General features: G+C 40.0%; 1 protein-coding gene across 1 annotated transcript in view; it reads left to right on the top strand.

Annotated features, from left to right (window-relative positions):
* Positions 1-7,724: 7,724 nt before the first annotated feature.
* The window catches only part of igf2bp1 (insulin-like growth factor 2 mRNA binding protein 1), a 52,055-nt gene continuing 36,953 nt past the window's right edge, over positions 7,725-22,826 (top strand). The window contains exons 1-2 of the mRNA XM_063904365.1: positions 7,725-7,899; positions 8,865-8,925. Of these exons, the coding sequence (XP_063760435.1) occupies positions 7,725-7,899; positions 8,865-8,925 (236 nt within the window). The remainder of the gene's footprint in view (positions 7,900-8,864; positions 8,926-22,826) is intronic.

Genomic DNA, 22,826 nt, shown 5'->3' with positions numbered 1-22,826 from the left:
TCAGGGCTGCTTCTCCTATGTAAACCACTATCTAATACCTAGAGTGTTGTATTTCTAAATTAAAATACTTGGTTTTTCTGAAAAATGAAAATATGCATGCAGGTATTTCACATTGGTGTGGATTGCATGTCTACGAGATCCAGCCATGAAGAATGCAGAGTAGAGACGCCTACAGTTCCTTGAAGACTGAGCGTCCAATGATCTGACAATGATCCTTCTTTTTGACTCGGGTTTGGTTTTAATTTCAAGCCACCAGAGGGCGACATATCTTTCATTTACCTTTATTTCGAATATAATAACAAAATGAGATCTTTGACACTTACACCCCTAATCATGGTCTCTCTGATAGAGGGCCTGGTCAGAGCTCGTGTTGATGATGTTGGAAATAGAGCCAAATTAACTTTCAATCAAAAAGTCAAGATACAGTTGATCATAAGGACACATGGTAATTCTTTGGGAACTTATTTATTCTTCAGGCAAAAGCTAAAGAAGAAGAGCCTTTATTAATCCCCCTAGGGGGAAATTCAGTTTTCACTCTGTGTTTACATGCATACATACCTTAACCACACACAGGTACAATAATAAATACAATACACAATACAGGGTTTTTTTTTGTAGGTTGCAAACATGCACATGCATCTGGAGAGGTGCCAGAGCGTAGGCTGCCAGTCTCGAAGGAGCCAGGGATCAGTTGGGGGTTCGGTGCCTTGCTCAAGCACAATTGTCTACAAACTGATATATAAATATACATTGGTTGGTTTGAATGTTAGCATTTTGGAATACATGACGAGGGGATGACAGACCGATGTGCTGTGAGCTACTGTATAGATTTGTGATTGGTAATATGATGTATAATTGAATATCTCAACATCAGACTGTGAACAAGATTGGTCTAAATCCGGGGATTCAGAATGATCAGGGTTTTCAGAGTTTTCAAAAGTATCCCCTTAATCCTCCGTGAAACAGGAAGTGTTAAAATAGTGGAGGTTGTGTTTGTGACGGGGTACTAACCTGGCATTAGGGGGGCCACACTCGGCCCCCCAGGAGTCATTTTAGTGTTAACAGCTTTGGTGGACTGGTCATTTCTGCTTATAAAAAATATAAATAATACATTATCATATACAAATACAAATATCATAACATGACATGACACGTAGAGTCAAGTTAATCCTGCATAGTCCAAACATTTCACTAACCTGCGTGCACGTGGCGGGAACGCGCATTAATTGAGATTTCATAGGAATGAATGGACCGACCCTGGCGCGGTTTTCGGGTCGATTTAAGGCTCTGAAGTGTTCGGCCACCGACTCTGCAGTGTGGTTTACAGGGAATTAATATCCGCGAGTCGGTGCACGTGACGTAATGTCAGTATCCATGCTTGTTATTAATAAACAATCATTTTCATTTCCGACGGCAGGGCTCCTTTCAGGGCCTCTGAGGCCCGGCCCGATGCTTCGACCGGGGGCTCGGTCCCTAACATCGTCCGACTCACGAGCTGTAGTGATAAGTGACTAATAATAATATTGATAATAATATTTTAACAATGCGTGCGTTATAATATCATAAACTATGTGGGTGGATACCGGAAACGCACACATTTGCATCCGACGAAATAAGTCAATGGAAGTATTAAGCTATTTGTTTCTGTACAAAAATGTCTCATTGGTTATATTCATTTTGATAATATAATTTGATAAATAACGAGGAAATAAATGAAATCGTAGAGTTATTAGTTCATGGTGAAATTAAACTCTGACTAAGAAGATTTTGTATTTGGGGCTCCATAAATCAAATTACTTTTAGAGACATTCGTTTCAAACTAAAAATGTTTGTAATTCGGACAGTGCGACGAAGTCTGAGCAGGCCTCCCAGCGGAAGGCCCAGACCTCGGCCTTCCCTTCATTAGCTCCCCGGCCTCCATAGGTCCGCCCCGAGTGTAGTTGCCTGCCTCACACCGGTGGGTGGCGGTAGTGTCCCGGACAAAAGGAGACGAAGAGAATTTAGTTCTTAAATGTACAGCTATATTTACTGCGCAGCCTTTAGCAATCATTAGCAATTACAGTTAAAAGCCAGATTAGAGAATAACTAAATTAATATTAGGCTAACTGTGCTCAATGAGATTTGTAAACTACCTATTGGTTGTGTGTGAAGTAGCAGAATCTATAGCTTTCAGGATAACACTTATTCCTCCTCATATGAGACTTCCATTTCCATTTCAAAACATTCTACAAGACCAAATTAATGTGGTTTATGAAATCTCAATCTCTTGTTATTTAAATGTTTTTTTCCTCTTATCTTTAAAGGTTATTATTCAGCGGATAATTATATTTAATGGTTCTTTTTCCAGTTTTTTCTCCTAATAATTAAAATTCATATGACGTAACAGTTATTGCATATTTGTAATACAATTTTTCTAATGTGCTTTTGTGTATCTTCTTTGTGTCAAGTATACAAAAGGCTTAAATAAAATGTCATTGCTAGGAGAAGTTATATTTACTCCAGGCTGATTTGGGCTTTTTATTGATATATGAGTTCTGGTGATTTTATAAAACATGATACATTGTTAATCACTTACAGTAATTATATCACGAGTAAGTAGTAGTATAATCCAATATTATAATAGCTAAAGGCTTAATCAGCCAAATCAGCAGTACTTTTTTTAATACTAACTTTTACTGGATTATTATTACTTTAATTTGCTAAAAGATCAAAATGCCTGAAGCATCCTACATTTAAACACGTGTCCTAGCTTCTTGCCTTTATCATCTCAGAAAGGAAGCATGTACTCAAATAATAAAGTGAAGGAACATGATCATTTGTGAAATATGAAAAAAGGTTTTCAGTTGAATAGTTACTTCAACTTCAATGTTTCAGTTGAATAGTTACTTCAACTTCAATGTTTCCAGTCAAATACTTTGATCATTAAAGTACAACTTCATAAACCTCTGTCCAATTTGTCTCATGAACATTCTCCATGACTGCATATACCACCAGAGGCAGGTGTGGACTTCATGTTTGGAAGAAGAAAGAGTGACTTCCTGCTGAGCCTCTTCACATTCATCAAATATGAAACAATGAACACTTAAACATAACTTCTGAAGAGCCGGGGACCCATTGATTACAGTTCAAGTGCTCATTTATTATTTCATTTTTTTGGTTTACATTACCAGGGCCAACTGAAGTTTATTTTCAGGATTTCACACCCACACATCAGCAGACGGGCCCATCTCTAAACACTGGCCCTGTGTCGAAAGACAACAAAGTGACACCCTGCACCCAGGGGCCATAGTGTTCAGCTTGTGAATAGTACTTTACCACTGTAAATAGTATTTGTGTTTTGGAAACAATGACTCAAAATGTAGATTTTAGTCTTTGCTGGTCTCTCACCTAACACTTTAACAGCATCCACTGGGGCCCGCGTTCAGGGGCCTAACATTAAGGGACAGTGTTAGTTTTAGTCTCAAGCCTTCTGTCTGTCAGCGAATCTTATGAAAAGACCTACACTTACAGTGATTTCTCAAAGTCAAAAAGCATTCTTCAGCATCTGAAATACCAGCATGTTAGCAATTGTTTTGATTCAAAATTAGTGAGAGAATAAGATGAAAACCCAAAGAGAGAAAAAAGGGCAACGGATTATTAAAATACTAAATAATTTGAGTGCATTAAGTGATAATGATGTAGAGCAGTACAGAACCACTTCTCTGACTTTGTCTCATGCAATGTAACAAACTATACCTGTCAGACAGTGTGAAGGGAATACTACCAAAACAACAGAGCAATTACTTTCTTTTTTTCCTTTTTAAAAAAAAATACTACGACTTTCTAAAAATAATATTTTCTTCAAAGGTTATGACCTGTCTCAACTTCTTAGATAAGATAGATTTTTTGTGCAGTAGGTTTTGAACTTTAAAAACCTTAATGAAACACAAGTGCTGGTATAGTCCAGGGGTTAATAAACAAAATAGTTGAATATCATGTGAGTGGTTAATAGGGAATACCTAAGAGCTTTACTGCATTGCATTCAATTAGATGTATATGTTATAAAAGTTAGCTTGGTGCCTTGATTCTGTCTTTCCCTTTATACAAAAGAAAGACACTTCCACCGTAACAGGAGGAATTCCCTAACTCAGTGCATTACAGTGACCAAACCAAATAACAACGATTATTTAGCAAGGTAAAATGACTGTTTCTGATAATGGGATTTGCTGTCTTTGATTAGAGAATATTTATTTATTTTTATAATTGAAAATCAAAAGATATTTCCACTCTGAAGGAGCCCACCTACAAAGGAAGCATCCTCCAAATGGAAAAACACTTGTTGTGTTAGTTTGTCTCTGAGACTTTCCGACTTCTTGTCTATCTGTCACCCTTGATTGTTTCAAACAACAAGAGGAAATAGTGGGGACTATTTTCAGCGGCGGACTAATACAGGTTTGGTGCTCTGGTGAGTGCAGTCAGTAAATGTTTGAGGAGGATTGAACACTTGGGCTTCACCTAAAGTGTGTAGAGGTTATTCTTTTTTCTGCTACTTTATACTAACACTAACCCTAACCCTGCATTTCAGAGGGGAATCTTAACTTTACACTGCATTAGCTTACCTTCCATTGAAGAGTTTCCATTAAGGACACACGATGCATTGTTAGAGATGAACATGATTAATAATATAACTGCACTTTTTTGAGTTAAAATAATTTGTAGTTTCATGTGTTAATCCATATGCAAACATTCAATGGTTCAAACCAGTTACTTATGTATACTTCATCTTGCCTCTTTCAGATTCGTACAGCCGAAAACATGATCTTAACCTCAAATGGATACAACAAATAAAGTAAAGTCAATTCATCATTCATGATAATACATTACTATAGTGCAACACCCACAGGGGCCAAAGTTGGACCTTGCTTTCACCTTGAGTACATTTTGCAAATGACGTGTTGTATTTTCAATGCAGGAGCCTTTCTGTGTTAAAGTTATATTTCATATTGACTTCAGTATAGAATGGGAATTCTTCCTGCAGCACTTTGTATGGGTGAGGGTGTTGCACTTTTCCTTGTTCATGTGATGTTTTGGTATTGTGTTTTTGTTTTGCTTCTTTCCCTTAACTGCCCAGTGGAAACTTAGTATTTTTTAAAAAAGTTTTTGTGTTTATCTTATTTGCCTACAGTACGATAGTGTAATGATTGGCTTTGTATAAGAAAGATATGAAGGACAGGTTAGGGTTACACCATCTATTTCTGTTTTTTTTTATTTTCAGAAAGGGGAAAGTGATATAAGTTTATTTTCTTCTCCCTGCTGCTTTTTGGCTATGGTGTGTTTATGACATGTTTTGTAAATAATTGTTATACATGCGTTTGTGCATACCATAAATGGAACAAATCCAAATGAAATAAAATGTGCAGTATTAAAGGGCATGCTTAACAAAGAAACATCTATACATTAATTGTAATTTTGTAAAGGATGTGGCTCTGTCTAAACTCTAAACCCTCCACAAGGCACAGTATGCAAGGCTTCAGCAGGAAGTGATGTGTCGGGCCCCTCACAACCTCCACACTTAAACAATACTTTTCTTTCTCCACTAGCCTCTGGGAAACATTTTCCCCTGCTATAGGAATGAAAAGCCATGAGCTTGCCATGACTTCTGCTATAAAACTTCCTCAATTCTTTCTGAATATTCTGGTCCCAAACGTCATCTGAGTTTATTCCTCAGTCCCTAAATTAAAGAAACGTTTTTAACTTCTGCATCAGATCTGTAAAATAGGTAAGTACTTTATTTATTTCAGCGCATTCTGGAATTTTGAGCCTTTATATTTAACATTCCTTATGTATGCATCACTGGAAAGCAAACAGAATCAATGTAATGGTCAACATATGTGTGAGCAAAAGGGATATCTGGTAATTCTAACATCCACACACTAACATGTTTGGAGATAAACGTGAGCAAAACAATGTCTAACCATTTTAAAGTTGTGACTTAGGAACAAATGCATAGTCTTGCAAACAAATATCAGGAAAAAACACTGCAAAAATATCACCAAAATTCAGGTTAAATAGCTAGACATATTTTTGGTTTTAGGTTTTATTTTCAAATGCACAGTATGTGACAATGAAAAGTCCAAGGCTCCTCCAATAATGCAACATGTATGACAAAAAAACAAACTACACAAACAGTGCAAAAAAAAGAGAACGTTGCAAGACTAATGCAGGAATGAGAAAAACCAAGCATGACCTAGATGTTGATAATGGAGGTGAAGAAAATTAAGCTATGATTTAGAAGAACCTCTTTCCTATATTTTTAAATGGCTCTTTTTGTCCAGGTTCTGTGAGGTGTGGTGCCACGTTGGCTGCGGGCGGGAACAATTTGGCTCGAGTGTGAAGCTGATGTCACCAGCGGGAAGAGGAGCTCTGAGAACCGGATGTAGGCCCAGCCAGCAGGAGAAGGGAGGTGGGCACCAAAGCAAACCAAACCGTGTGTGTGTGTGTGTGTGTGGGGGGGGGGGGGGGGCTCAATACTTACCTCCATTTTGAGAATCCTACATCCTTACTGGAGGGCGCGTGCTGCTGTAGCCAAGCAACTGCGCCATAGCGTCATTTCCTCTGCGCCCCGCACACATATGACGCTCACGAGCCTGCCCGTATCCAACACCTTGTGCGGGTGGACAGGGCTCTCAGGGCCCCCTGTGTCAGAGAGAGAGGCTTTCAGCGGGTTTCAGTGGCTCTTGCGCGTGCGGCCCCTAGAGCTAAATGGGGCCCTGGACCTTTTGTTCCCTGCGCCACACAGCCCGAGGTTCACCATGGGTCATTTATGTAACATCATGACGACTGACCATTCTGCACGCATCATATAAGGGGGGTGGGGGGTCATTTAAATGTAACGTTTCGCCTATTAATGGGGGTTGAGTCCAGGCCACATCTCCCGCTCTATAGGCCACAGCACACTCTTTGCAGCACGAGCAGATCGAGCGCACAAAGCGCATGTGTGTCCGCCGGTTGCGTAAAGCCCTGGTGCAGCGCGCGGGACAGTACAGCACAGAGCGCGCGTGCACAGCACCGAATTAGGGGTCTCAGCTTGTGCCGAGGCGCGCGCACTGATCTGGTGAATACCCTATGAGTAGGGGATGCCTCCCCCTTTTCCTCCCCGGTATAACATACTCTAAACACACCACGTGGTTTCCTCTTTGCAAACAAAAAAAAAGTGAATCAGTCAGGGGCGGGGTCACCCTCCGCCGGCAGCAGGCTGAAGGGGATACTGAGGAGAGAGAGAGCGAGAGCGAGAGATAGAGAGAGAGAGAGAGAGAGAGAGGGGGGAGGAACACATTTTCCAGAGCCGATCCCGCCATAGTTGTCCTCACTCTTCCAGCACAGACCCATCAGCGTCCACCAGAACAGCCAGTGCTCACAGTGCGACAGACAGACAGACAGACAGACATACAGACAGGCTTTAGGCTGCTGCTGCTGCTTCACCCGGCCGCCTGCACCTCTAGTTCTCCTGGATTTACCCCTTTTAACACTTTTAACGCATCTTTATTTTAGTTAGAATTAACACGCGTATTGTTTGCTACTTTTGTAGATCTTCTTTTTCTTTTAAATATTTTTGTGATTTCTATTCTCAGTCAGTGTGGCGTTATTAGCGAAATCAGGAACTTTTTTAGCCAGCTTTTAATTTGAGTTACTCCGGGCTTTGTTTTTTATTACCGTTTTTGGGACTTGGAACAACAATTTCCACCATGCACAAGCTTTACATTGGGAATCTAAGCGACAGCGTGACTGCCGAGGACTTGGGGAAAACCTTCGACGAGCACAAGATCCCGTACTCCGGACAGTTCCTCATGAAGACCGGCTACGCGTTTGTGGACTGTCCGGACGACCAGTGGGCGATGAAGGCGATCGAGACGTTTTCTGGTGAGTCCAAGTGGCCTGCTGTCCGCCTCTGAGCCACAGCTTTACTTTCATTCATTCATTGCTGAGGGAGCGGTGGAGCCGGTGCACCGTATAACGGTTACATCCCTGGGTTCACCGCCCGTCCACTGTCGGGGCTGCTGCGGGAGCATGCCGGATAGAAATCCACAAAATGATTTCATTGATGCTGGTTTAATGGCGTGGGGAGAGCTATCCGCCCAGGGGAGCCGGTCAACTTTTGCAGGGGGGAGAGACACTGGTGTCACCGTACAGCTCCACAGTGCGGCCTGAGCCGGACGCCAGCATTTAACTCACATTATTACAATTGTGTGTGTGTGTGTGTGTGTGTGTGTGTGTTTATATCTCGGTGTGCATGTGTGCCTACTATCTGGACGTATTTGACCGAAACAGGCTGCTGAGAGCATCGATGCTCCTTCCCCCTTTAAACCGGGTCTCCCCTGTGACAAAGATAGAATATATGTTTATAGATAGAAGTGTATCTATATCAATCTAGAAATATATTTGAATTATCAGTGCGGGATACCGTGATGGTTATAGCTGGATTCAATGTCAGTGCTTTGTATTTTTCAGGATTTCCTACAATGTAACATGCAGGGGAAAATCGCCATGTCAGCTTCTTCTTCTACTTTGCCTTAAAATATTACTAAATCACTTTAAATCCCATGGAGAACGAGCTCCTGCTCCACGGTTGTCACGGTGCATGTGTGGGGCTCTCAGGAGCTCATTATCGGACTCAGGTGACAGGCTCGGGCCCTCTGGAGCCCTCACCCTCCTCTCAGCCTGTTTTCTTTCTTTTCATATCTTGTTTCGTTTAATAAAGCCAGCTGTTGAGCTGCTTTACCTTCAGCCCTGACCCTGGTAACGTCACTGGCCGTCCCCCCACAGTCGACAGTTAGCATGTAGCTAGCCGTGGTGTGCTTCTAACTCCACACTTCTGTATCTTTCAGGTAAAGTGGAGCTCCAAGGGAAACGTATTGAGGTGGAGCACTCCGTCCCCAAGAAGCTCAGGTACCCCCCCTTTCCAACTTCATGTGTCCTTCTTTCAGAGTGTGTTCTCTGGTGAATTTGCATATGGTGCTACTTTGACCCGCCGCCATGACACTTCTGGTTGTTGGTGTGTGTTCATGCTGTTTGCTCATGGCTATGTGTCTATGCTGAATGTCCATGGTGTGTGTTCATATGTTGTAAAGTAACTAAGTACATTTACTCAAGTACTGTACTTATATACAATTTTGAGGTACTTGTACTTTACTTGAGTATTTCCATTTTATGTTACTTATACTTATTCTACTCCACTACAATTCAGAGTAAATTATGTACTTTTACTCCACTACATTTATGTAGTAACTATAGTTACTTTGAAGGTAAAGATAAGTTATAAACAATATAATCAACCCTTAAATCAGACTTTAGTTCACCTGGAGTAAATTCAGCAGCTACCCTGCAGTATACAAAGCCATTCAAACTAGCTGCACCTTTACCAGCTCTGAGAACACTTTAATGATCAATAATTATAAAACACATCAGAGATATTATTCTGAAATGCACCAATCAAACAATGACTACTTTTACTTTTGGTACTTAAAGCATATTTTGATGCTGATATATTTTTTAAAATTATGAATCCAGGACTTTTCCTTTTTACTTGTAACAGAGTATTCCTACACGTTATTATTTTTACTTATACTTGAGTACAATATCTGAGTACGCCTACTTCTTCCACCTCTGGAGGGTGTGTGTTTGACGGCAGGCCTGAGTTGTTGGTGATGTGTGTGTGACAGCTCCCATTATCTGGCTGCAGATTGTGGAGGTCTTTTGTCTTTATGTGGAAAAGCTGGTTTTGGTTGAGTAAATCCATATGTCGGTATATATTGTTCCAGTAAAGCTATAAGGGTCAGCAGGCTGCAGCCCCCCCCCCCCCCCCCCCCCCGCGATAGCTTCTTAAACCCTAGAGATACACACCATTTTATCGTGAGCAGTTTTTCGCGATGCGTGTGAATATTTCATCTGTCATCATTTAAAACAACGAATAGGATCAGTTATGGCGGAGTCACCTGAAATGCACTGTGAAAATGCATTATCTTTATTTTCCAAAATGTAAATAACAATAGTGAAAAATAACATTATTTAACGGAGTCCCATTTTTGTAACACACGGGTGTATAAATTGAGCATAAATACTCGATTACATTTTGAGATTTTAGGTAGGCTATTCACGTTGTTATATCCTGAAATATTATCAAGAGTTCTTTATTTATTTTAATGCAGCTGTGCATTTAAAATAAGACAGAGTTGTTGTATTTTGCACATAAAAACATGTGATGCAGTGCATTTATGTCTCCAGGGCATTTGAATGGACACACGAACCTGTGGCTTATTAATGATAAACTGTGTGCATTGTGGATCAGCTGCTGGTGCTGAGAGCCAGACTTGACCTGCTTTAAAAAGTATTATGGAATTCGCCTCCTGCCCATCATTCACGCCTGTAACCTTTGGCACAGATACGAGGTGAGCAGCAGCACTTCTCCATGTTCCTCCATTTGGCCACGTGTGTGCACGTGTGATCAGAAAGGGCAATGATCGTAGATTTCATGCTAGTGTCGCTTTAAATATATTTAAACACAACCAGCATTATTGTGTTTGTGCGTCACCGGGCCAAATATTGGATTTGGGGCTGTTTTGATGCGCCTGCCTTGCGCCACAAAGGCAGACCACGAAGAATAAATGTTGCAACATGGCTGTTGCGCAGAAAGGTTTTCTTCCTGCAGAGGCGCGAAGTCGCTTCTTGTCAAAGCGCAGGAGCAGGTCACTCGCCATGTTTGGAGACGACATGGCTGTAGCGCAGCGCATGTGGCCCGCACTTCCTGTAATAGCCTTGAAGAGCCACAATAATGAGCGTGATTTGTGAGAAGGGCCACTCTGGACAAGCTGGGGCCCTCAGTGGCTCCACAACACGTGGTGCGTTCAGGCACAGAGGAGTAACTCCACGTCAGGCAGCAAAATGGCGTTGCGGAGTCTGAAGTGGGGACTGTTCCTGGGCTGAGCTCTCCCGGCCCGGCCTGCTGGAGCTCTGTCCACCCTCATGTGTTACACCGACACTGTACTGCTTATATGTACACAAACTAGAGAACTGCCGGCAATTTTCGGAGTCCCTATTTTAAAAATAACCAGCCAGTGAGAGCCTAAATATCCTAATTACGTGTTTAAATATTCATATCCAACATCCACTGAATCTACGCGCGTTTCCGCGATGTGCGAGTTAACACACATAACAAAATAATCCATTCAATCTTTAAAATACGAAAAGGACTGAACTATAGTGGCACATTAATTAAAGGGCGTTGCAAATACTAATGCTGTGTGTAAGTACGTGTGGATAACTGCGTATTTGTTGAAAAGACACCGTATCATGTGATATGCATATGTTTCTATGGTGCAGTTTCCTTCTGACATAAGGCTCAATGGAGGTGTGTGTTTTTGTGTTTCTGTGTGTGAGGGGCGGTGTTCAGAGGGACAAACCCGTTATGTGAGGGGGGAGGGGCAGCAGTCCTTTAAGGGGAAATTGGATGGATCAATTCCTTCTTTCTATCATGAGTTTCTGCTTGAGTTTGTGTGTGTGTATGTGTGCGCGCGCGGGGGGGGGGGGGCAGAGACCGTGGGGATGTTCTTCATGGAGTCTCAGTGTGTTCGGATGTATTTGGGTGGGTGGCATTACATCCACCCAAGTCCTTGAAGCCCTCATTGTCTTAAACATTGTGGTAAAAACACAGTTGGATGTAACTATGCTTAAAAATACCTATCCTATTATTATTTTGTAAAAGTGTTAGTTACAGTGTGCAAATAAAATTACGTTGTTCCACTTTAAATGCAACACACAATCAGAAAGATAACACTGTTTCTTTTAGTTATTTAATTCACATTTTATTTATTTGCAGGTCTTTAGTGGAGTCCCTTCTAATCAGATTTAGTTTACAATTATGACATATAATAATAACTGCCTGTCAAACCCTTGTGATGTCACTGTGTGCCCTGGTTTGTGTTTGGCAGTGTGTGTTCCGTTTAGCAGGATTACATAGCATTGTTTTTGTTCTCTTACATTTCATAAAGTTACTATCTTTGGCTTGCAACCTGGTCTGAAAACATTGGCATATTTGCTCCATATGAATGTGAAAGATTAGCAACATCCTCCCCCAAAATTGGACCTAATGTCCCCAGTATGTGCAGAAATGGTCCTAATGGCCATGTTTGTAGTTTAACATTTTTGTGGGGGATGAACTGATTGAGATATTAAGATTAATCTGCGTGATGTCATATGGCCTTATTCATAATGGCTTTACCTGTATACACATATATCTGGGATTACAGCGATACCTGCAAAATCCAAAATAAACAAACAAATCTGTGTGAATTCTGTGCGACTGGACCGTTTATTTTATTTATTGGAGGTCTGACAGGAAGTCCAACCCTCGTCTGGGTTTTGAACTGACTTAACACAGTGTGACACAATCCTTTATTGGTAGGGCTGTCACTTTTTGAAAAAATCACAATCGATTTTTTAGGCTTACATTTTCATTGAATCGATTGTAGAATCGATTATCCACGTCTACGTTTCAATTTTCAAAATAAAGGCCAATACACTGCCATTAGGACTAACGTAAAGAGGGCGCAAGAGACGTACAGGTCAGCATTTCTGATTATTTATTGCGTGAACTTCGTGTATAACAAACAGGAGCATTCTCGAAAAACAATAAGCAGTATGGACTGCCATAACATCGATGACGAAAAACATTACTGCAGGCTTCTGGCTGTTTACCATTATAAATATGAAACACATTTCGCATAGGCAGGCGATTGTTAAATAGTTTGAAAATAAAACTTAAAATTCACTTGAGGACTAGCTAACATAAAAATAGGTTGAAAATATTTCACTTAGCCAACACGCAGGATCGCTACATTCCCCACAACAGACAGTGGACCAGAACATACTGAGTCTGCATATGCCCCCTCATAGTTGTAGTGCTGCTGTGATATGGGAACTCACGATCGCACAGTCTGCATACCACTTTGTCCTTCTCCATAGTTTTGCCTTCTGCCCAAAATCCGAAGTGCTTCCATATCGAACTCCTCATGTGATTAGGGGTTATCACTCGTCTCTCATGTCGCGCAGGTTGATCGCCGTTGCCCTCCATTTTTTGGCAAAACACTAACTACTATCAGGCTGTTTCCGGTGCGTACAGTTGGTGGGAATTTACTTTTTAGCCCTCGCAATGGTACTGCACTTTCGGAATTCTTTTCTTTTCTGCTTGTTTGTGAGTTATGTTAATAATAATCATAATGAAATTAAATATTTTTTATTTGTTTAATTCGTTAAAAAAGAAGTTATTTCGTAAAAACCGATTCCCTCTTTTCGTTTTCGAAACGTGTGTTGGTCGGTACAATCGATTGTACAATCGATTCTCGAACGTAAAGTGACAGCCCTATTTACTGGACCTAAAATAGACCATAAGACACATACAGCATTACATATTTATATATTTTTTAAATACAGCAATGCACTTGTTAAATACTTTTCAGTACACTTTAATATTCTTATTTTTTTTGTTTTTTTTTTAAACAATTTGTTTATTGGATTAAAAAACCAATAAACAAATTGTTACACATAACACAGTTACAGAAGAGAAATATACAGGAGTGCAAATGCAGATGCTGTAAAATAACATTTGAAAAAAAGGTGACATAACAATATTATGACATAAAAAGACTATTACAGTAAGAATGTATACAAACAAATAGGTAAAATAAAATACAAAAGAGATGATAAAACAAAAAATCCCTAAGACCAGTCACACCCACCCCTACCTCCAGACAGGGCCAGATTATGCAGTAACGTCAAAAATGAGAAAGGATTCAGCTACTTGCCCAGGCAATGCATGTGTATTTAATATGTTGTCAGCCCACAATAGGTTGTTGGATGTTTTCAATGTATTTCCTAAAGCCAGACCAGTAATTATCAAAGAGATGTGGTTTTCTTTTGAGGTTAAACATATTTTTTTCTGACATCATGTATGAGGAGATTTCTTTAAGCCACATGGACACAGGAGGGGGTTCTGCACTCTTCCATAATAGAGCAATACATTTGTTGCCAGCAATCATGGCCAGTTTGATTAGGCGCACCTTATTCCTTTTGTCAGAAGGGATGTCAGAGATATCGCCCAACAAGGCCAGTTTGGGTTTACAAGGAATCTCAAACCCAGAAATCTCTTTAAGAGTCTCCCATATTGACCCCCACTTTAACATTCTTATTATTATTCTCATTGTTAGAAATGCTTTGTGAAGAAAATAAAATTTGCATTTACAGAAATGTGTAGTGCACAGACGCTGCAAAATTAGAAAATGATATAATTGACACCAAGTTCATTTTTCGTGACTGAATTTCTGAACATGATGAGACTATGAAGAAGTATAAAGTGTGTGTTGCACCCCCCTCATCTTTCAGCGTCTCCTACCTTTCTCTTGTCTCTTGTTTCAATTTTGTTTATTTTCAGAAGACAGATTCAATGCAAGACCCGCACTTAAGACAAAACATATCGGAAAACCACCCAAATATTCTCACTTATACCATTTTTCCACCACAGATTTTTTAGCTAGACCTTTAGCTTGTCTTCTCTACTGTCACCTACACCTTCTCTAGTCCTGAGTGTGGAATGTAGAGACAAATAAGAGCTGGTGCTCATTCTTCATTCATTCCTTGCGTTATCCGCCATAGTTTGATATCATTTTTATTTGTAGTAGTTTGGCATCTTTATCTGTTACCCTCATGTGCTGCAGTCATCATTTCCCGTGCACTCAGACAAAAACCCTTTTTATTTGATGAATCAAAAGTTAATCTAACGCAGTTTCCTATGACTCTGTGTGAGTCCCAGGCTTTTCCTCTCATTACAGTCGTGTTCCCCACCCACCTCCTGAACCATCCATCAAAGTTCTTCACAAACTGAAGCGAAACGGCCTGGTTTTGTGACTCATTCCCTCTGTCCTCCCTCCATCATTTCCTGTCTGATGGATACTGCCACATCCATGAACAACGCTTCTGGTCTTTTGGTGTTCCCACTGGAAAAAGTATTTTTCCCGTGGTTCCAGTCAGATGTTTCTTCTCTACACTCTATCACCAAAGTTTAGTTTGGGCAGATGGATTTATTCAGCCTGCTCCAACGGTTAACCCTCCATGGTGAGCAGGACAACTTCCTGTCTGTTGACGTCTCACCTGCAGCTTTGGTTTTAAACTGGCTGACATTACTGGCAGTTCTTCAATCGTGTTACTAATGCACTGCTGCCATGTTCATAACTCAGTTGTATACATTGGGATGGAGAGGGGGGGGCTCCTGTGTTATCGGAGCAGGAAGGTCAGAGTCCTCTGGCTTCTCACTTAGAATCTGATGTGACTCCTGCTAAGGAATATAAATATAACGCCATGTTGGGCTTTATATGTTTTCATGTCATGATTGCATATTAATATCTGCTCTGCTTTCAAAACACACACACACACACACACACACACACACACACACACACACACACACACACACACACACACACACACACACACACACACACACACACACACACACACACACACACACACACACATAGTATACTCTGTCACATCACTATCTGTGCACCAAGCGTTTTAGTCTCATCAACAGGAAAAATAGTTAGGTTTCTTTTTTCACTTTAAATTTCCTTTATTATTTTCAACAGTGTTTATAATTGTTCCTACCTCTTATTCCGACTCTCTTCTTCTTATTTGTGGTCTTCCATTCTATTGATTTCTATTATTTACCTCTTTAAGAGCTGCAGCTGTCTTCCCTTTTTCTTCTGCTCTGCTCTGCTTTAAATGCATTCAGAAGGTGTGTGTGTGTGTGTGTGTGTGTGTGTGTGTGTGTGTGTGGCCTTCACACAGAGAGGAGGAGGAGTAGCACGCCATGGTTTGTCTTCCTCTCCTCTCATGGCAGCGAGGAGGAGGACGGGACAGTGGGCGTGGAAAGCAAGGGGGTGCGACCAATTGTGTGGCGGCATCATCTGCGAGCAACAAGGGAGGCGGGTCATCCCTCGTTGCTCGCCCACACTCGTACTCTCACTCCTCTCTCACTGCCCATACTTCAGTCTCTCTCTGGAACAGTATGTACATCTCTCTCCCTCTCTCTTGCTCTCTCTCTGGTACAGTATGTCCATCCCTTTCTCCCTCTCTCTCTATCTCTCGCTCCCTCCCTCCTGGCACTGTGCCATGTTCTCTGCACCATTCCAGCCAGTGAAAGAAATGAAGGCAGACAGACGGATGAAACCTCTTTTAAATCAGCTGAACAACATACTGTAGAGTGTTTATGGACAAAGTGTTTCTGCTCTGAGTTGTAAGCTTTGCCTGTCCAATATTTTCTGAACGCAGAGGTGGCTGCTGTGGTGAGATTCAGTGGAAATGAAGGGTGGTGTTTTTCAGCAGCCTGACAGTACAGCTGTGAGACCCATGCTGTGCTTTGGGGCAGAGTAATGGTGAAGTGAATTTTAGGCAGAGAAACTTAAACCCTCTATCACAATGTGTCGAAACAATCACTGTAGAATACCTTATGTTTTTGCATTTGATACTCTTTGAATTTTGATCTGATTCAGTGCTTTTTTTAGTCAATTATCATTGTGTTATTATATTTAGAAGATGTATGAATTGTAGTAGTCAGGAAAATAATCGGTCAAACAAACATTAGTAATAATAATGAGATGAGATGGGCTTCAGTCAGTGGTGTAAAGTTATCTATTTCACTTAAGTACTGTAAAAATATACTAACAATAAATATCAGTGTATTCTAATTCATTTAAAAAAACTGCTTTAGTTTAATTTAAAATGTTCATACAGACAATATCTCAAAGAATATGATTTTGTCAAGTTAATACATACTGTAATAATAAATACTGTTAATATATTAATTAATAAATAATAATAAGATAAAATAAGAATTACTATAACAGTATAATCCACTGAAAGAGTCTATTCTTCTTAATGAGTCCTTTGACACTTATTATTTGTTGATAATACTATTATCAGTTGTAAATAATCTAAAAATAATTATTGTCCCGCCTTTCTCTTTCAATCTAACTAAACTTAAAAGTGTTGTTAGCACAGAACACAGGGCTGTGTGTAATTCCAGTATCATGTCTTGACTTAAAACTGACACGCTAGGGATATCAACATACTGGTATTGATTTGTTACCAATACCCATTTAGACCTACAATTCCTGATAAATTAAAAAAGATTACATTTGAAAACCTCCTGGTAACATCATCATTTATCTTGGCCTATACACATTTCTATCAAAAAGAGCTTGACTACAATTCAGTGTGACTGCAGATGCTAATAGCTAACCATTTAAACTTGTCTAAAGGACATCTAAGTCTCGTACCTACGTCTTGTTTTCTGATTTTTTGACATCGACTTAGTCAACAGAACTTTTATCTAGTGTACTCTTAAGTGCAGTTTTCTGCTTTAATTCATATCCAAATAAGACGTACAGTACAAGGAATAAAAGGAAGTAGATGTTTTGTGTGGTCGGCACAGAAAAAATCTCCATGTGTTGCTTCAATGTATTGTGTTTCAGATATATCTACTGGAATTAGCATGCTAACGCGCCCTGGCCCTGGCTGTCTTCTAGTACCACTGGTTCCTCCAGAGATGACTGGGAGTCAGCGTAGTGACAGTCTAACCTCAGATCAACATGAGGGGACCAAGAAGTAGAATTAGCCCGAGCGCCTGTCAATAACACGTCCAAAAAAAAATTGTTTTGGCTAGTTTAACCTTTGTTGGAGATTTATACTCACCAGCTCTTCTACTCCCACATACTGCTAACAGTTTCATATGCAGTTTATAGTTTGCTTGTTGGTTTAATTCAAAATGAAAATAAACATGTCTCGTCTACATAGCCGAAGGGAGACTGCTGTGTGCTATCTGTGTTCTGGCTGTGTGCTAGCTGTGTGCGGGCTGTGTGCTAGCTGTGTGTGCTGGCTGCGTGCGGGCTGTGTGTGTGCTTGCTGTGTGCTGGCTGTGTGTGGGCTGTGTGCTAGCTGTGTGCGGGCTGTGTGCTAGCTGTGTGCGGGCTGTGTGCTAGCTGTGTGTGGGCTGTGTGCTAGCTGTGTGTGCTGGCTGCGTGCGGGCTGTGTGTGTGCTGGCTGTGTGTGGGCTGTGTGCTAGCTGTGTGTGGGCTGTGTGCTAGCTGTGTGTGTGCTTGCTGTGTGCTGGCTGTGTGCGGGCTGTGTGCTAGCTGTGTGTGGGCTGTGTGCTAGCTGTGTGCTGGCTGTTTGCTAGCTGTGTGTGGGCTGTGTGCTAGCTGTGTGCGGGCTGTGTGCTAGTTGTGTGCGGGATGGTGCTCTGGTCATTTTTCTCGTTTTTGCCTTTTGGATTTTTTCCAATAAACAAACTTACAGTAAAGGCACAGATGGGTAATGTAACTACAGTCCGATACATGTGAAGATTATATGATAGCTTTGTTTTATTGAAGGGCTCTCAGAGTACTTTGGAGGAATGGTGCATGTCCTTACCCTGCTGTTAGTTTATAATAGTTCAAAAACAACCTGTAAATTCAGGTTGTACAGAGCCAGAAGTAGAGGTGAAATGCTGCTGGAAGCTAGCTTTGTATGCATTGCACATTTAATTAGCAAAAAACAATTTGCACATGTTATTTTTGAATAACTTACGACTAAGAAGTAGTAGCCACACAGAGAAAAAAGTCTTAACTGGTAAAGACTGACTGAAGGCAGAATGTGATGATGATGGGCCAGAGAGACAGCAATGGTGAAAACATAACAGCATACATACATTGAGGCCTTATGTAGGTGAAGGGGTAAGAGTCCTGTCTCTTTAAGACCCCTCCCCCCGTCCTCCTCCACCCCATCTTTCTGATTGTTTCTTCTCTCTGGTTCAAACCATCTGTCCTCTCTCTCTTTCTCTCTCTCTCTGTCTCTCTCGCTCTCTCTGTCTCTCTCGCTCTCTTCTGCCCGCCTCTTGCTCTTTTGCTCACTAAAAATACATTTTACACACACACACACACACACACACACACACACACACACACACACACACACACACACACACACACACACACACACACACACACACACACACATCTGGGTACACGCATGCCATATACATGAGCAGCGAGGGGGAAAAGGAAAGACCAAGAAATGAAGAGAGAAAAAAGAAAAGAGAGGTGGGGGGGGGGGCGTTGTTGGGGGGTTGGGGCCCAGGAGGAGGGTCTGCCTGGTGGATGGGGCCCCTTGTGCATATATATGTATATGTATGTGTGTGTTAGGAAGGAATGTGTGCATGTACATGAAAGAGGGCCTCGCTGCAGCCCCACTCTGCTCAGGATTCATCCGTAATGTATGTGTGTGTGTGTGTGTGTGTGTGTGTGTGTGTGTGTGTGTGTGTGTGTGTGTGTGTGTGTGTGTGTGTGTGTGTGTGTGTGTGTGTGTGTGTGTGTGTGTGTGTGTGTGTGTGTGTGTGTGCAATAATGATAAAGCTAAGGCAAGATATCATATTGCTATCACGTCATTGCAAAGTTACAAATATTGATTATTATCAGTAACATAGTGACAGTGTTAGCATATAGCTGCTGTCCTCAGTAATAAGGCATCACTGGGAAGATATCATCCTCATTAAAAGTCCTAATGAAAGCAACACATCACATTATGATCACACACACTGTGATAGTTAGTATTTTCTGAAAATAACTGTTTCTAAATGAAATCCCAGAATTTGTCATACAATTCTGATGCAAACTCTATTTTAATGCCCAGTATCAGTGAGTTTTTGTAGCTTTTGAAAGCGTTTAATAAACACAAAGGTATCTTTCCAAATAGGAAGTAAAATTGTGTGCATCAGTTCAAAAAGAACATTTCTAAAAAAATACGTCACAGATTTTTTGTGTTGAATTAATACAATCTTTCATTGACCAGTAATTATTTCCAAGGATTTATATGATTTTATGTTTGTTGTCTACTATAATGTTATGTGGATATCTCAGAATTCCCTGACAGTCATTGGAAAGCATGTTTATATGGTTTTATCAAGAAAATGCAGATTCCTTTTTTTATTCCTATAATGTGTCTTTTCTGTTACTCTGTCCTGAATGGGCTCTAACCGTGTCACTTTTTAAATAAATCAAAATCACAACCAGCTTAAACAATATTAAATTGTTTTGAACTCAATCCCAGAAACATTGAGTGTTGAAATGTGTTGCTTTAGCATTTCTCTTTTGTAAGGCACTCAGGGATTAATTTCTTGTGTATAAGGTGATCTATATATAATGTTTTTAATTTTATTATTATTGCCCGATCATTTAACAAGTAAAAATCATTGTTTCTTGTACTAGGTAAGTTCATAAATGTTGATTATGACTTCTTGCTTTAGATCAAGAAACATTTTAAAATAAAAATATATTATTAAATGTTCCTTGTACACCATGAGGGAATCCTGATATGAATGACAGATATTTGATATGAAATAACATTTTAATATATTTTGGGGTTTTCTGAGGGTTGTTCCATTTTAGAAAGACATCAAATAAAAGTAAAATAATAAAATGTGCAATAAATTAAAACAAACATGTATCCAAAGAAGTTAATGCAAAAATGTCCAATACAAATAAAATACAAACAATTAAATAAATCTAATTATAAGTTAAGTCAAAATCTGCATATTATACTACTATAAATGCAAGGGATATTTCAATATATATATAGTGGTGTGTTGGTATTTATTTAACCCAAATGAACCACTGCTTCAGTCCACAGTAACTTAAAATGGATATGTCTCACAGAAGCTTAGAGAGGTGGTGTTCATACATGATGAGGTATCTTACACACTTCACTCATTATCGGGACATCAGACACATTTCTACACTTAAACACAAAGAAACATATGAACTCTACATGATCCATTTCCTTCTAAAAAGGAACAATTTCTATTTACTTTCACAGTAAACTCAAATACTCCGCCTTAGCAACAGGGCCATGTTTTGGTGTTGTGCGGCTCTAAAAGCACAATATAAATGGCTGTATTTTTTCTCAAATCGGACACTTGGGATGCTTGTTTTATTTGTCAGATATTTTACAGATTTTTATCTTCACTGTCAATTTTTATATTTTCGCTTTTTTTTAGCACTGTTTTATCTTCTATTTTGAGATGTTTATATTGTATAATTGTTTATTTTCTACTCTTTGTTTTCTAATTATGTGCAATACTTTGCTGCGGCAACGAAAACATGTCCAAATTTGGGATCAATAAAGTGCTTATCTTTATAAGAGGAAGCAATTTGATTGGATGGGAGTGCAGGAGGGGCGGGGTTGTTGTAAAAGGAGATGGTTTGATTGGCTACAGGATGTGTGCGTTTGCCAGGATAAGCTTTGAAGGAAAGTTAGGGTCTCTGAATCACACTTTTCCTCACTGAGACATGTTAGAGGTACCAGAGGAATGAAGGATGATTCATGATTGTGTGTTCTTTACAATTTATTACATTGAGTCAGTTCAGACCTCTGAACTGACTCGGCCATTAAGACGACTGGAAGAAGATCTTTGACTTAGGTTTAGTAACAAACAATCTGAGGGCAACGCTAAAAACAGAACTACTCTGATGTTCAAGGATTTCAGGAACTACTTTCACAAAGATAACACCTCTACTGCTAAAATCTGAGATATTCTACCTTTAAATAAAATAAATGTTTACAACTCTTCTACAAGGTTAAGCTATGAAACAATTTAGAAATATATCAAAGGCTTTATGAGTTCCAATGTGATGTTTTTATTCATTTTTGGTAATCATTATGGTAGCGGATTAAAAACCCCTTTCTTTCAATTGAATTATGAATCAAAATTGTTCAAAATATTATTTTCAATTAAACCAATTGTCTTATTTGTTAGATCAGTTAGATTTAAAGTTCTCCTAATTTCAACTTTTTCTTTTTTATTCTATGACCTTTCAACTTTAACCTCTTCTGACCACAACAACAACTCTTGGGGATAGGTGTGTGTATCGGTTTGTGTGTGTGTGTGTGTGTGTGTGTGTGTGTGATGGGGCCAGAGTGAGGGCATTGCACCTTGGACCTAAATTCTTGACATTTTTTCACCAGTAATGAGAAAAAAGTGGAGATTAAGGGAGCCTATAGAGAGTCCATGCTTCTGATTGGCCAGGAGGCGTGTCACGCTGGGCTTTGATTGGCTGGGAGGAGTTCTTTTGTTGCTCTTTTCGCATATAGAACTTCCTGCCCTGTCCTCTTCCTGGTTCCTCTGCATGTGTGTGCACAGATTCCTCAGGATAACTCGAGCTAATAAGTTACCTGCTTGCAAACCTAGCTTATTAAATAACAACACTCATGATGCCAGTGGTCTTTTCTTTCTAATCCAGTTACTTTGGATACAGATGTTTGGACAGCTGGCCAAAGCTCCTGTATCTGTCCGACTAGTTTCCTTTACCCCTCTTACATCTAGTATTTTTACCTTATTGTAAATAAAAGGTTGCGTTAAATCAAGGTTCCCTCCCTGTGCATGAGGTTTTAAATTGGAAGTAATTGTGATTGGTTGAAAGCAAGGAGACATCTGATTGGCTATAAACCCCTCGCTCCCCCCCCCCACACACACACACAGAAGTTCACACACCAGCAACAGTTTATAACACTATCAAAATATTTGCTTTTAAGTACATATATTTGTGGATTTTTTTCCAGAACAAGAAATATATGTGCATGCGTCACACATATACCGAGACACTTATTTTTTCACATGATTAATTTAACTTTTAGGAAGAGTGATAAATATTGTTGTGTGCATTAAGGAGTGATTAAGGAATCAATCATTAAAATACTTGTAAATCCGT

This window comes from Eleginops maclovinus, chromosome 16 (assembly GCF_036324505.1).
Source record: "Eleginops maclovinus isolate JMC-PN-2008 ecotype Puerto Natales chromosome 16, JC_Emac_rtc_rv5, whole genome shotgun sequence".
Taxonomy (NCBI): domain Eukaryota; kingdom Metazoa; phylum Chordata; class Actinopteri; order Perciformes; family Eleginopidae; genus Eleginops; species Eleginops maclovinus.
Note: the sequence above shows the minus strand (reverse complement) of the source record. Positions and strands in the feature narration are given on the sequence as shown.